At 36.6% G+C, this 13,886-nt stretch overlaps 1 protein-coding gene across 23 annotated transcripts in view; it reads right to left on the bottom strand.

Annotated features, from left to right (window-relative positions):
• Positions 1-13,886, bottom strand: part of DLG2 (discs large MAGUK scaffold protein 2) — a 1,000,200-nt gene that overhangs the window by 448,536 nt on the left and 537,778 nt on the right. Inside the window, exon 1 of one of the 23 annotated variants that reach the window (XM_048294453.1) lies at positions 7,000-7,328. The exons of the other annotated variants lie outside the window; for them this stretch is intronic. Coding sequence (XP_048150410.1) covers positions 7,000-7,248 — 249 coding nt within the window. The 5' untranslated portion in view covers positions 7,249-7,328. Of the gene's footprint in view, positions 1-6,999; positions 7,329-13,886 lie in introns of those variants that run through there. 23 annotated transcript variants of the gene reach the window in all.

Raw genomic sequence — 13,886 nt, 5'->3', positions numbered from 1 at the left:
AGGGCATGAAAAATATTTCGGCCAACACTTGTCCTGTCAAACCAAGTGCAGTGACTACAGAAGCCACGAGATGGCACATGGTTTGTGCCCTGATAGTATAAACATTATAATGGTTATACTCATTATATAAACAATACAAACAAACTCTTGTGGTTAGGAATCAGAAGGATGAGTTACTACAGCTTTATTAGTTTCATTGTCTTTTTAACAACAAACATTTTCAGCTTCTTGAGTGCAAAATCTAAGACTTTAACTGTTGTAACTGTTGAAGTTTCAGGAAAAAAATATAATTCAAGAGCATTAATCCCACTCTCAGAAAGTATACACATACCATGGCAGTGAAATATACTACTTTTACCTAAAAACACACTGCAGTGTGCTCACAGACCTATTTTGGTTAACATAATCTGACTACAGCAAACAAAACAGATTTGTAAAACTATCTCAATGAGCAAAACACTAACACAACATGCAAATTCCAGTGAATATAGCCTATAACTTGCTTCCAATCGCTGAAATTCTTTTATAAAATGCATTTACAAGGCATTATTTAGGAATCCTACACATCTGCATCATTCCTACAGCACTATTTATGTCCACCAAAATTGATGGTTTGTGAGCCCATTTCCTTCTCCATGGAAACTACCTGAAATATGGCAAATGATAAGAACAACTCCAAGGAAGCTCTACAAGAGCATAGACAGTCATGTTCATTCCCATTACTTCATCCTCACATCCTGCTCATATTTATTGAATAATTGTATTCCAAAAAAGTTTTCAGGGTTTGCTCTAGAGTTTTATTCTGTGTTGGAAGGAAAGAGGCATCTCTTATCCAGCAGGGGTGGGGTAGTGAGAAGCAAGACAGCGACTGCTTTCTACTTTAGTACATCTCTGTGATTGTTTTTGCTCTCCTTAGTAGGAACTCCTCCTTCAGCTTACACTTTCTGGCATCATACAACAGTTTGGCGTCATATTTGTTCCAGTTTCAGACACTGAAAACTGTGTGCTGAAGAAGACATATGTGAGAAACTTTGAAGTAAATACCAGCTCTGCTTCTGCCATAGCTCACACAAGACCAGAACGTCCAGCAAGACATTCTTTGGGATTAATAGACATTGGCTATTAAGTTCCAAATGTCTCTTCTGAGTATTTTACAGCTAATTTTACTTTTAATGTGAACAGTATAATTATGAAAAGTATCTCTAAACTCCTTTCAAGTGAGCTAGCAAAGCAATACTCCAGCTTTCTTAATAAAACCTCTTTGAGCTGCAGTGTTTCTAGGTTTCAAATATTAAAGCTACATTTTATGTGGTGCTTATCTACCACAGTGACAGGATCCTAAAAGATGGTTTCCAGTTCAATTCACAGTAGTCCCATCTACTGGTTATTGATATTCCGAAGCTTGTGCAAAATTATATTGTGTTTTCTTTCCAGTCCGGGAATATTTCCCTGTTTTGGATTTTATTAAACCTAATAATCTTATAAGCTAAATTTGTCTTTCACAAGTCAGGCTGCAGTCATATACTAGAGAAGAGATTCATGAGATCAAACACACTGTTCTCCACCTCCATCCCTTTTGATCTCTTCAGTGGAACTCTTGCACCCTAAAAGGACAGGGTTTTCAAGAATCAATTCTTAAAGTCCACCAGCAACTTGTATGTGATCAAGTGGTAGGGGAACATATGTATTTAGAAAATCGCTCGGTGCACACTTTTCTCAATTACACAATGTCTCACTTCATTCTTAGTGGTGTTAACATAGGTCCATTGTAACACTGACGTGTTCATTTAGTACAAAAGTAGCCCAGAAATATCTATATGAATAATTGTCTCAATTTAGTAGATTAAGACTGGTTATTAAGGGACTTGCAGACTGCAGAAGACAACTGCTTTATATGTGTGAAACAACAGAAACCTTCTTTTATTGTCTCTTGTTCTTTTCCTTTGAAACGCACTACTCTGGCACTTCAAAAAACAACACTGGAAGGCAAGACAAAGACAATGATAGCAGGGGAAGACTCAGGAAGAAGGGGAAGGAAGACTATATTTCTTTGCTCAAGGGTTTGTTTTGGCCATGAAAGATTTATGCAGTATAACAATTAGAGATAGTTGTTTTCCTTCCCTATCTAATTAGAGTAAAATTGCATGAAGGAATCGAATACATTTTTTATTCTATTCAATTCCATTGTAAGGGACACCAGTGTTCAACAAACTGCAATAGCTAGAAGAAAATACCTACTACATTTTTCTGCATTCAAGCATAACCCCATGTAGCAGCATCAAAACAGCAAAGACTTTTGTACACAACTGGTGGCACAGCAAGCTGCCTGCAACCTACATGCAAAGGAAAATATTTAATTCCCCCTCTCTCTTAAAATTACATCCTGCAAAATATTTATAACAGACAGTTAAGTGGACACAAAACGTGTGACACTCTCCATGGGGAATAGTGATCCCTCAGGCCAGCTAAAGACTAGAAAAGTGAACACAAAATATGACACGTACAGAGCACATGTGAACTTGAACTCCAAATTGCTACTACCATGATAGCACCTGTGAATGAAGAAACTGGTTCATCAGTAAAAGGGTTCAGCAGAGACCTAATTTAGTTAATGAAGGACTTGCAAGGGTTCTCCAACTTCAAAGATATTCAAACATCAGATATTGAACATGCATAGCAATAAAGGCATATAGAAAAAGGTGAGAAGGGCTTTAAACCCATTCTGAAGCACAATTAATATTATCAGTCTTATTTGACTGCCAATATGAGACCAATTTATCTTGCTCAGAGGCCAAAAAAAAAAAAAAAAAAAAAAAAAAATGGGAAGAGGACACCAGAGGACACCTAAAAGGCTTCAAGGCCATGCTGGACAGGGCTTTGAGCAATCTGGTCTAGGGGAAGGTGTCCCTGCCCATGGCAGGGAGGTTGGAACTAGATGATCTTTAAGGTCCCTTCCAGCCCAACCCATTCTATGGTTTTATGATACTAAGGCTGTTTCCAGGCTGAACTAAGGTTAGTGAGATATTACAGAAACCATTTGTGTTGTTTCATGAGTCCCAGGTGCTAATTCAAGGCCACAAGGCATGACAAGCAGAGGAAAGTGGCCCTTCCAATTGTAGACTGAACTTCACTGTGCATTTACCATCTGATTCATTGCTCTTTAACCAAGGTTCCCAAAGCAATACATCAAATCACCTACCACAATATGATCTTCCCCAAACAAGTCTGAAGTAGAAACCTTTAGAAAGGGCTGGTATTGACTGTATGCATTCCTTCTCTAAGGCATGATGAGCCTGTTTATGTCTCCCTGTTTCTTTTATCACCTGACATTTTCTCCATTTTTCCTCCTTATGTTTTGCTTCTCTCAGGCTCTTCAAAACCTACTGCAAACTGAAAAATAAAAGTTTTAATAAAAAAATTACTTAAACTGGAATAAACTTAATTTTCCATTCTCAGGTATTATAACTTACTATTTAATCCATAGTTTTCTAAAAACCTCTTGTGGTTTAACCCCAGTAGGTAGCTAAGCACCACACAGCTGCTCACTGCCTCCCAGTGGGACGAAGGAGAGAATGGGAAGAGTAGAAGTGACAAAATTCATGGGTCGAGATAAAGACAGTTAAATAGGTAAAGTCTCACACAAGCAAAGTAAAAGCAAAACAAGGAATTGATTCCCACTTCTCATGGCAGACAGGTGTTTGGTCATCCCCAAGACAGCAGGGCTGCCTCATGTGTAGTGGTGACAAATGCCATAATTCCAAATGTCCCCCCTTCCTTCTTCCCCCAAATTTTATTGCTTAGCACAACAGCTTATGGGATGGAATGGGTTAGCTGGGATCTGGCTGTCCTGGCTCTGTCCCCTCATAACTTCTTGCGCATCTACAGCCTATTCTATGGCAGGGCACTTTGAGGAGCAGGAAAACCTCAATTCTGTGTGAGCAATGCACAGCAACAACAAAAATATCCCAATGTTGTAAACACTCTTTTCATTACAAGTCCAAAACACAGCACCAGCTACTATGAAGAAAATTAACTCTGCCCCAACCAAAACCAGTAGAAAATCAAGAAACCTGTCAGAGATATTACCTCCCAACCAAGTATAATACCAGCAACACTGACTAGACCAAGTGGCCATCTACACAGTATCCCATGTCCCAAAGTAGCCAGAAGAGCACAAAGGAAAATTCCCAGCCAGTTTCAATTGCTGGGTGTGCTCCTACTGTAGGAGTTTATATCCTACTCTCCTGTATGAGCAGAAAGGAGAATAGAGGAGGGTCTCTACTGCAATTCCCTAATTTGCACTAACACAGACTTTGGGAATGGAGCCTTCCTCAAGCCTGAGCAGTCTGGGAATGCCCAGAATAGAACAGAACAAAATAATGTTCAGCTGGAAGGAACCTACAGGGATCTAGTCCAACTGATCTAGACCACTTCAGGGCTGACCAAAAGTTAAAGCAAATTATACTGGATTGTTACTGGATGCCAGGGTGAAGAGATCGGCACCTCCCTCTTCACTCCGGTGTGGTGCAGCCTCCCTGTTCCACCGCCTGGCCCCTTAAGCTTATCCACACAACACAGCTGCTCTAAGTGTGTGCCTCTGTCACTGTCCCTCTCTGCCAGAGACACTTGGATGGAGTATCTTAATAGTTCTAGCCTGGGCAGGACTCTGCTCTGGCTGTTGTATGGGAGGATGTTCTTGACTGATTTACCAAGGTCAGAGACATTTTGAATTATGCTGAAGATGTGGCCCCATGATGTCCATGCTGCTGTCAAGATATCCCATCTACTGCATCTCCTCGGCTTTTGTTTCAAGGGGGGAAAATACCCCACACTCGTATTTCCTCTAAACATTGTCCCATTAAAAGGGTAACTCCTGCCTAACATTCTGTTCCTGTTCTCTTCATTTCTGGTCATATTGGTCTTCTTCTCTGCTCTGTGCTTTTCCTAATAATTTCTAGGATAGGAGGAGGGCTTTGAGGTTTGGAATTTTGTTTGTTTGTTTTGTGGTTTGTTTGGGGGTTTTTTTAGCTGAGGTAATCATATCTGGGAATAACCATAACTAAGATCTCTGTCTTGGGTATCCAGAGCCCATGTTATTAAAAGTGTTCATTCAGTCTCCACCAGCACATGCACAGATTTACAATCATTCGTTCCAAATTTCATCAGCCATTTTATCTCACAGTCTTTTAAGATCCTTTTGCAATTAATCGCACAGAGTTTCTTTGCTAGATGTATCAGCACTTTATGATCACCTAATAAATATAATTCTTGACTATCAACTCCAAACTCAAATGAAGCAATATATGAACCAAATGTATTTTGCACCTCCCCCTCCCCAAGAATCCCTAAACTCAAAGTCAATACCAAGCTGCCACACAGATTTTGCAAATCCCTTCATACATACTGTAACATGAAAATAAATCATAAGCATCACCTTGTTTATATTGTAATGGCAAACCTATTTGTATTCAAATATCTGTAAAATTTTCCACGTTAAGCATGATAATATATTAAATCTCTCTATTTTAGATTTACAAAAAGTTGCTTCCTTTAGAAATTTTGCCTTCTACTACCACATACTAATGTTGGAAAGATTACGAATTTACATAAATTTACATATTTGTTTAATCAAAGTCATGTGTGCTACGGAGAATTTTAAAATAATTATGTTTCAGTTCTTGACAACACGACAAGTACATTTTAAAATATATCCTACTTTTTTTTTTTTCTTTTTTTTACTTTGGGATTTTACATTCCAAGAGAGGTGCAAGAAAATGAGTACAAAGCAGTCCATTCTGTAAGTGATTATTATGAAAATGAACAGTACAAGAATTCTTTAAAATAATCCTCTCTTACAGCCTTCAGTGCATTTAAAAAGGAAACTTCTGAAAAGAATGGAATTGTGAATGATTGTTATGACCCATTTCCTATTATCGCTCAAGCACTGCTACCAGAACCATAATATAACCTAGTCCTCATTAAAAAATTATTTATGCTCTTTTGTACAGTTAAGTTTTGTCTTCTGAAGTTTAAAAGGATTTCTGCTCCAAAGGTTAACTTAGAAAAAGATGTCTATATATACATTAATTATAAATGCCCATCTACGAGTAACAGCATTGATAAGAATAAATTTGTTAAATCAGAGTAGTAACATAATAGCAGAAACTAAGTTTGCTACACAAATACCCTAAAAAGAGAAATAAATAGCATTATATCCAACATATTATATTAATCTCTAACACTTCCAGTCAGATGTATTCCAGAGATTATTATTGCAATTCTGCTTGCACTGAAGTCAGCAGAAGACTTTGACCTTAACCAAGTTCTTATCAAGTCATATGGAGATATCATTTTAATTGTATTTTTTTACCATTTCCAAGCCTGTATTTATTATTAACAGAGTTGAATTTGGGATTTCAAACCATGAAGTTGAAGCGTGGTGAAAACTTGCACAATCTTGCAGACATTACAGCAAATGTCAATATTCTTCTTTAAAAATTGCTGTGTTTATTGCAAAGAATTTATTTTCAATTTGCTTTTAATCAAATATGGAGAAAAAAAATATAATGCAGAGGAAATAAGACTTCATTTGTAATCTTTGATGCATAATACTACGTAACAGTCATTATATTCACTACGGAATTCATATAGCCATATTGATACTCAAAATGAATTATCCCTTATTTCAGAACTCTCATCTGAGATGTTGCAAAGACTCCCTGATTTTCAGCAAAACCTACTAAATTATACATTCTGACACTTCGTAAAGCATCAGTGAGAACTGACTTAGCCTTTTAAAGCGTCATATTCTTGGCTGAGCATTAACAAAAATTCCGAAAACATATTCATAACAAGTTTCAAAAAAATTATTGCAAATTAGGAACGATATATGACAGGCATATCTAATGTTAATCTCTTAGACACAACCATATGCAATTGCCAATCATGTTTAATCATATTACTTACAGCAGCCAAGGTATTCTGCAACTGACACGTTACCTGAAAACAGTTCAATCTAGTTTTGTGCTTCTTCAGTAGACGCTCTTCCAAAGTTTGTCTCCACTTAAAAATAGTAAGAAGAGATGGCCACTTCAGTTGGCTTGACTGCTGGGTTTTCCCTTTATGCCCATCCAAGGAACACCTTTTTTGGTAATGTGGGCACAAAACCTCATGAGATGCTGCTTTTACACTAGGTACACTTCCTCTGTGATTCATCAAGGCTGAGTTATTTACCACTAGATAGTTCATTTTTAACCCCAGTCTTCCGATAACTTTTTTCTCACTTTAAAATGAAAAACACCTATAATATATTTAATCCGTTTCCCTTACACATCTGTATTCAAAGCCTCATGAAAGCATTTTGTTTTCTGCTTACAGCAGTATTCTGTACCATAAATCATTAATTTTGCTGTATTTTATGGTACTTAATGCTATTAATTGTGCAACCTCAGACTGAGTTTACGTCATGCATATGACACAAAACTCGTTATCATTTTTATATGCCGTCAGAGCCTCAGAGAGGATTCTAATCCATTATTAACACTATTATATGAGGCTATGTGGTAGCTGCTCTCTCTCACTTGCCTGTCCTGAACTGTTCCTCTTCTATTGCACTGATGTTACTGCTATTTTAGAGTTGCCAAAAGCATATTCACAGCATCAGCGCACTCATGCAGCATGAAAAACAACTCCATTGACACATATTCAATGTAGCCAATAAAGATGTAGTAGCCTTGTGAAAAGCGTGTGAAAAAAATAGAAAAAATAAAAAGCTTCCTTAATATAGTTAGCAGAGCTACATAATTAAATGCCAGAGGGCGGTGAGTGCTGCTGGATGAACTGAACTGGTTCTTTTTTAATCAATCATGCAAGCTTGATCCCATGCAAGGACACACATATCTCTCTACACCAAGCCTATACTAAGAAAATAATGCCTAAAGCAGAAGCTATAGCTACCAAAGTTGCAATTGCAAAAAGTCTGTCTGACCTTTCCCTCCCCCTCTGCACTCTCAAACATAATGGGAATAGAAATTGCAGCCTCTGCCTTAATATTCTAGAAGCCAATCTGAAATATTTGTCATTAATCTGGAGGTGTTCTTCATGGAATCATAGAATGGTTTGGGATGGAGCAGACGTCAAAGATCTCCAAGATCACCAAGAAAGTTGGAGAGGGACTTTTTACAAGGACGTGTACTGATAGGACAAGAGGTAATGGCTTTGTACTGACAGAGGGCAGGTTTAGTTTAGATATAAGGAGGAAATTCTTTACTCTGAGGGTGGTGAGACACTGACACAGGCTGCCCAGAGAAGCTGTGGGTGCCTTATCCCTGGAAGTGTTCAAGGCTAGGTTAGACGGGGCTTTGACCAACCTTCCTGGCAGAAGGTGTCCCTGCCCGTGGTCAGGGGGTTGGAACAAGATGATCCTTAAGGTCTCTTCCAACCCAAAGCATTCTGTGATTCTATGAATTTATGAAGTCTATCAGAAATGAAACTCTGCCATTCCTTTTACTTGTTTTCTATTATTAGAAGTAAAGGACCACAAAGGAAATGAATTCAGCAGTACCACTAGGAAATATTTAATGTGCATGACTGAAGCACCAAAAGGGAAATATTTCTGGCTTTTATAGTTCAAGGTAGGTTTGGGTTTTGATTTGGTGTTTCAGGAGAGGCATGGGGTGGAGAGGATATACACCTTATATGGGACTGTCAAGTCTGAGTGTCATTTGCTCTAGAGCAACACAACTAACACTCTCCCATTGAATTATTAGAAATGAAACTGCAAGCAAGGCAGAAAGATTCTACTTATCACCTAAAGCAAAGCATCATTTTCAGCTGGAAGCCCTCTCTTGCATCTAGACCAACAAAAAGAAATAATGACTGTAAAGTAGCACAAACTGACTTTGTCATTATTATCTGAAGGGAAGGAAGTAAAAGAGTCCAAAGGAAAACTAATTTTTTTGCTCAGCTAATTTTTGTCATGATTTGCACAGCACTAGGCTTGATTAAAGTGTTTTATTGCCTTCATTTTTTTTAAACACTTGTATAATTGTGATTTTTTTTAAACTCTCTAAAATAATTCTCTGCTGAGTTTCAGCACTACATTCACATGCTAGTTGTTCAATACTGTATCATTGAGAAGATTCTATGATTTCTCCAGCTTTAGCAAAAGAAATTATATTTTCACTATGAAGCACAAAAGAAGGTTGCAGATTACATCATCGGGGATTCAGTCATAATCAGACTTTGAAGGTGTTGCTTCCTATTTCTTTTTTCCTTTCCCAATAATATCCCCAAGTGCAATTAAAACAAGTCTTCTCATGAACTTTCTGTAGGCATTTACACAACATCCAGTGAGATACTTTTGGAGGGCTGGTGGTTAGGGACAATATAAGAAACAAAAAGGAAGGGAAGGTACTTGACGGTAGGAAATTACAGCTTGAAATACTTAGCTGCAAATGAGTTTCCAGTTGAAAACTGCAAGGAAACTGTGAAGTGACTAAGAGTCAAGACGAGAGACAAGAGAAAGAACAAGAGGTCTTGAAAATGTTATTTATGGGGGGAAAATGGATTTATTTAGTCTAGTAAGGGGAAAGAGTGATTAAGAGGCCTACTAGCCTTTAAAGAAAAGGTTGTCTGAAATAAGAAGGAACTACAAATTTAATAATAGAGGTGAAGTGTTTAATTGCACTAAAAATTTGGAAAGCAAACTTTCATAAATACAAGGTGTGCTGGAGTAGATTGACCAAGATGACCACAGAAAAATGTTGAATTTCCAGAGTGTATCAGAAAGACATCTATCACCTAATCGCTATCTAATTGCTGATCTTGTATTGAATCAGCGGGAAGCTTAAAGTGACCCTTTTTCAGTTATTCCTATCTTATTTCCTTTACTTTCTACTTATTAGTAACTTATTTTCTTCTCTTAAAAAATAATTCGTGCATGCACTTTTTAAAAAAGATCAACTAGAGGAAGGTTTTTCTCCCCACTCCTCCAATAAGACATTTAGCAGCACAGACTTAAGACAGTTTATAAAAGCAATGCAGGTACTTACTCATTTTCCAAAACAGGAGTCACTATTTAATTTCTTACTTAACTGGAAAGCAATAAAGATACTGAAGTTCATTATGCCTAACTGTGTAGACAATAGGAATTTGGAAAAAATCAATCCTAAGGGTTGGGTTTTTTTTTTTTAGAAAGCTTGCACTATTGTGTCTCTTCCCCGGCAATGTTTGAGGTAATGTACATATATAAACCACAGAGACCACTAGCAAAAAAAAAAAAAAAAATCACACTTAAAGCAAACAGGAGCTTTTCAGATAACCCCAGCTCTTAGGTAAAGCACAAGAGTGTTTCCCAAAATCAAAGTTTTGGTGCATGACTCTGCAAACACTGCACATCAAAGTGTTACAGCATGTTAAGATGAAACAAAAGATCTGGGGTGGAATTCAGCTGGTTCTGTATGTGAGACTAGTAACATTTTAGATGCCCCAGGGTATCCTGCCAAGCTTAGAGCTGCCACTCCAGAAAAGGTCAGATTTCTAAAGGTCCTGTGTCATATCTGTCACTTCATGCAGATGTCTTAGAATCTCAGCGGTACCTCAAGTGCATGAGAGACTGATGCCTAGACACCTAAGTTGTGCCAATTATGTTCTGAGACCCCTTAAGCAGTTTATATCTGCTTTACAGCTGCATAATTGTGTTAAACTCATTAATTTGCCCAGAAGCATTTGCAATGAGCAAAAAAAAAAAAAGGCTTGACATATTCCTTGGTGAGCTTCTGAGTCCCTATTAAAGCAGAATACACTAAAATATTAGTAACAGAAATCACATTTATAAAGGTTAATGTCACCAGAAATTTCAAATGCCTAATGAAATTAAAATAAGCAGGAAAAATAAAGGAAGAAAAAGAGAGGGGGGGAAAGGGATAGATAAAAGGAACTCCTCTTGAGTATAATGAGCAAAGTAATAACTTCACCTTTCATCAGCAACTGGAAACCAGTTTCTACCAGTTTTTAAAGAAAGCCTGAGGATCAAAGAAATGCAAATAAAATCCAGCTAGGGTAAGTATGGTAATGTCTGCCTAATTTAGAAGAAAAGTAATCAATAAAAAGGACAAAGGGATAGGAAAAACAGAGAGAGGCACAACACAAAAAATGTCGGTGGAGAGCTGAATAAAAAGAAGTGATCTCTGCATCATTCTAGGAAATATTAATAGACAGATGGTAGTATGTAAATCTGTAAAAAAAAGAGGCAGAAGGGAAATAAAATTAAATAAACAACGAATAAAAGATTTGTTTTCAAACAAAGTAATTCTCTTAGTTGAAAAGCTGGAGGCTGGGCCAATACTATCACTTAAGTGTTCTGGTACAATTCCCACCTGCTTGGTGGGATGCTAAACAAGCTGGACCCCGTCGGCAGACACAGCATAGCTATTCTTTTACCTAATTCAAATATGAATAAAAATTCTGTGAGTAGCTTTCCCTACTTTGCCAAGAAAGAATGGACACAAAAAAAATAAGGCAGAAGAGCCTCATACAACAGGTTGGACATGACTACACTTTGAATTTATCCATCTCTCTCCTGTCCTCAGAGCACAGACAAAAATCTCTGTCTTCACTCGTTAGACTCTTTTCCATCCAGAGGATTAAAGACAACATTGTTCAAAGTCAACACCATAATTAGGATGTCGATTTTTTTTTTTTAAGTGTGGCTTCAGAGCTTCTGCATATTCCACATACAGACTTTCATCACAGTGTTACCCACCATTTAATCTTGTCAGTGATCACAGCTATAAGGAAAACTGAATTTTTCCCTTCCTTCCTTACCCCCATTTTGAAATCTGTTATTTAATGCTGTTACAATTTAAATGCAATTTTTCCCTCCTGATCCTGCCAGCATGAACATCCTTCTTACAGACTCTATCTATACCTTTAAGAGAAGATATGATAATAACTTAATTATTCCTAAAATATATTCATATCTTCCAACTACCCTTCCCTTAACACATAAATTTTTGATAAACTCTAGGCAAGATCATTACCTGAATATGTGACTAGAGCAGTTATTGGGTTTAATTCATAATTATAGAGTTTTCATTATTCTCTGTCAGAGATTTTTTGGTAATGGAAGGGGAAAAAAAAAAAAAGCACCAACAGAACAATTAACGTGCTGATTAAATGACTTTTTAATTTTGGGCCACCTTGCACATTAGCAGATTTCTCAAACATTTAAAATGTACAGGATGAATAAGTCTTTAGTCTCATAATAATTTAACTGAAGAATTATATCTACTAAGTTACAAAATGTGCCATGGATGCTATGTTTTATAGAGTTTATCCTACAGATGCTTTTTAAAAACCCCAATATTAAGTATCCAAAGAGTTTAAAGAACACATAAAATAAGTGGTCTTTATCAACTGATAAAGAGCACTATACGAGCAGCCTAAAATTAAGACTGTGCTTTTTATAATAGCTGTGTTTTTCATATTTCAGGGAGAAAAAATAGTTCTGCTCTTTTTGTCCTCTCCTTCCCAAATGTATATGCTTTGTAAACTGCCTTCTGGCTGATATACTTGCTAATTTTTATTTCACATCAGAATTTATTTATTGCCATGGTAATGAAATGAAAATCCCTAGTAGATATGACTACTCAAACCTTGAGTCATCCTTGTAATTCTCTAGAAAGCAAACAGAAATTATTCTTGCATTGTCAGTAGCCAAATTGGGGGTGTGTCACACCCTGAATACATCACAAAAATCTACATTAATACCTCAGTAGAGAATGTAGGGTTTCAAATGTACAAATTTTATCTCTATAACATGATTAATGGCCTCATCCCCACAAGATTTTAATTACATTATTATTTCAAGTGGATTGTATTAGTTTCTAGAATTTTTTATAGTGCTCATGAATGTCAATATTCAGCATAATTTATATTACAATTTAACTTAAATCATCAATACACAAATTATACACAATCCAGGCGCTTTTTATTTTTGACAACCTTTTTGTTTCTAGTGGTTTAAAATGTCTAAAAAGGTACTAAGGAGGCCAGATTTATACTTTGGAATAGTTTCCCACAACTCTCTTCTTTTTAATCTGGATAAGCAGCTGTGAAACATAATCAACACCATTCTGATAACTGACATTTTTGTGCTTTGTGAAATCAAAATATGAACACATTGCTCTTTGTGTCAAATTACTCTTCAAAAGTTCCTTTGATTTACTAAGTACAGCAGTCTCCTAAGAAAGCAATCTTACACAGAAGTTCTAATTTGAACCAAAATGTCATCTCTAAGTATTCACATCCGGTGTCTTCTGCCTTACTTGCTTCATCTTTTATGAGAGATTGTGCTTAAAATGGCAACATTATTAAAATTGCAAGTTTTCTGATTTTCTGTATTGAGCTGCCTATGTGCAGACGGTCATATACAAATGTTTCCAAGTATCTTCACAAGAATCACAGAATACCCTGCTTTGGAAGGGACCCAAAAAGATCAACAAGTCCAACAATTATAAATCCAGGTCGGAAAAGTAAGAATTGAAGAGGAATCCTCTATTTCCCACAGCTGTAAGGGTAAGATGGAAAGTGCTCGAGGTCTGCAGTCAATGCAATTGCTTTACACAATGGAAGATGATGCTAATTATCACAATGGTATCTTCAAACCAAGGTGTTTCAGGAGAAACCACAAATAATAATCAGAAACAAAGTTTTGATTTCAAGTTATCCTTAGGCATGCAGAATGAATGGAAGAAAGAAATATCTGTAATCAAACATACTTGCTCTAAAATGCCTATAATCCTGTGATAGTAGATTATGTAATCGTATTTCATTATAAAAAGTTTAGTTTAGTTCTTTTCCAAAAAAGAATAATAAAAAATCTA

This window comes from Corvus hawaiiensis, chromosome 2 (assembly GCF_020740725.1).
Source record: "Corvus hawaiiensis isolate bCorHaw1 chromosome 2, bCorHaw1.pri.cur, whole genome shotgun sequence".
Taxonomy (NCBI): domain Eukaryota; kingdom Metazoa; phylum Chordata; class Aves; order Passeriformes; family Corvidae; genus Corvus; species Corvus hawaiiensis.
This window is presented reverse-complemented; position numbering and strand designations above follow the sequence as displayed.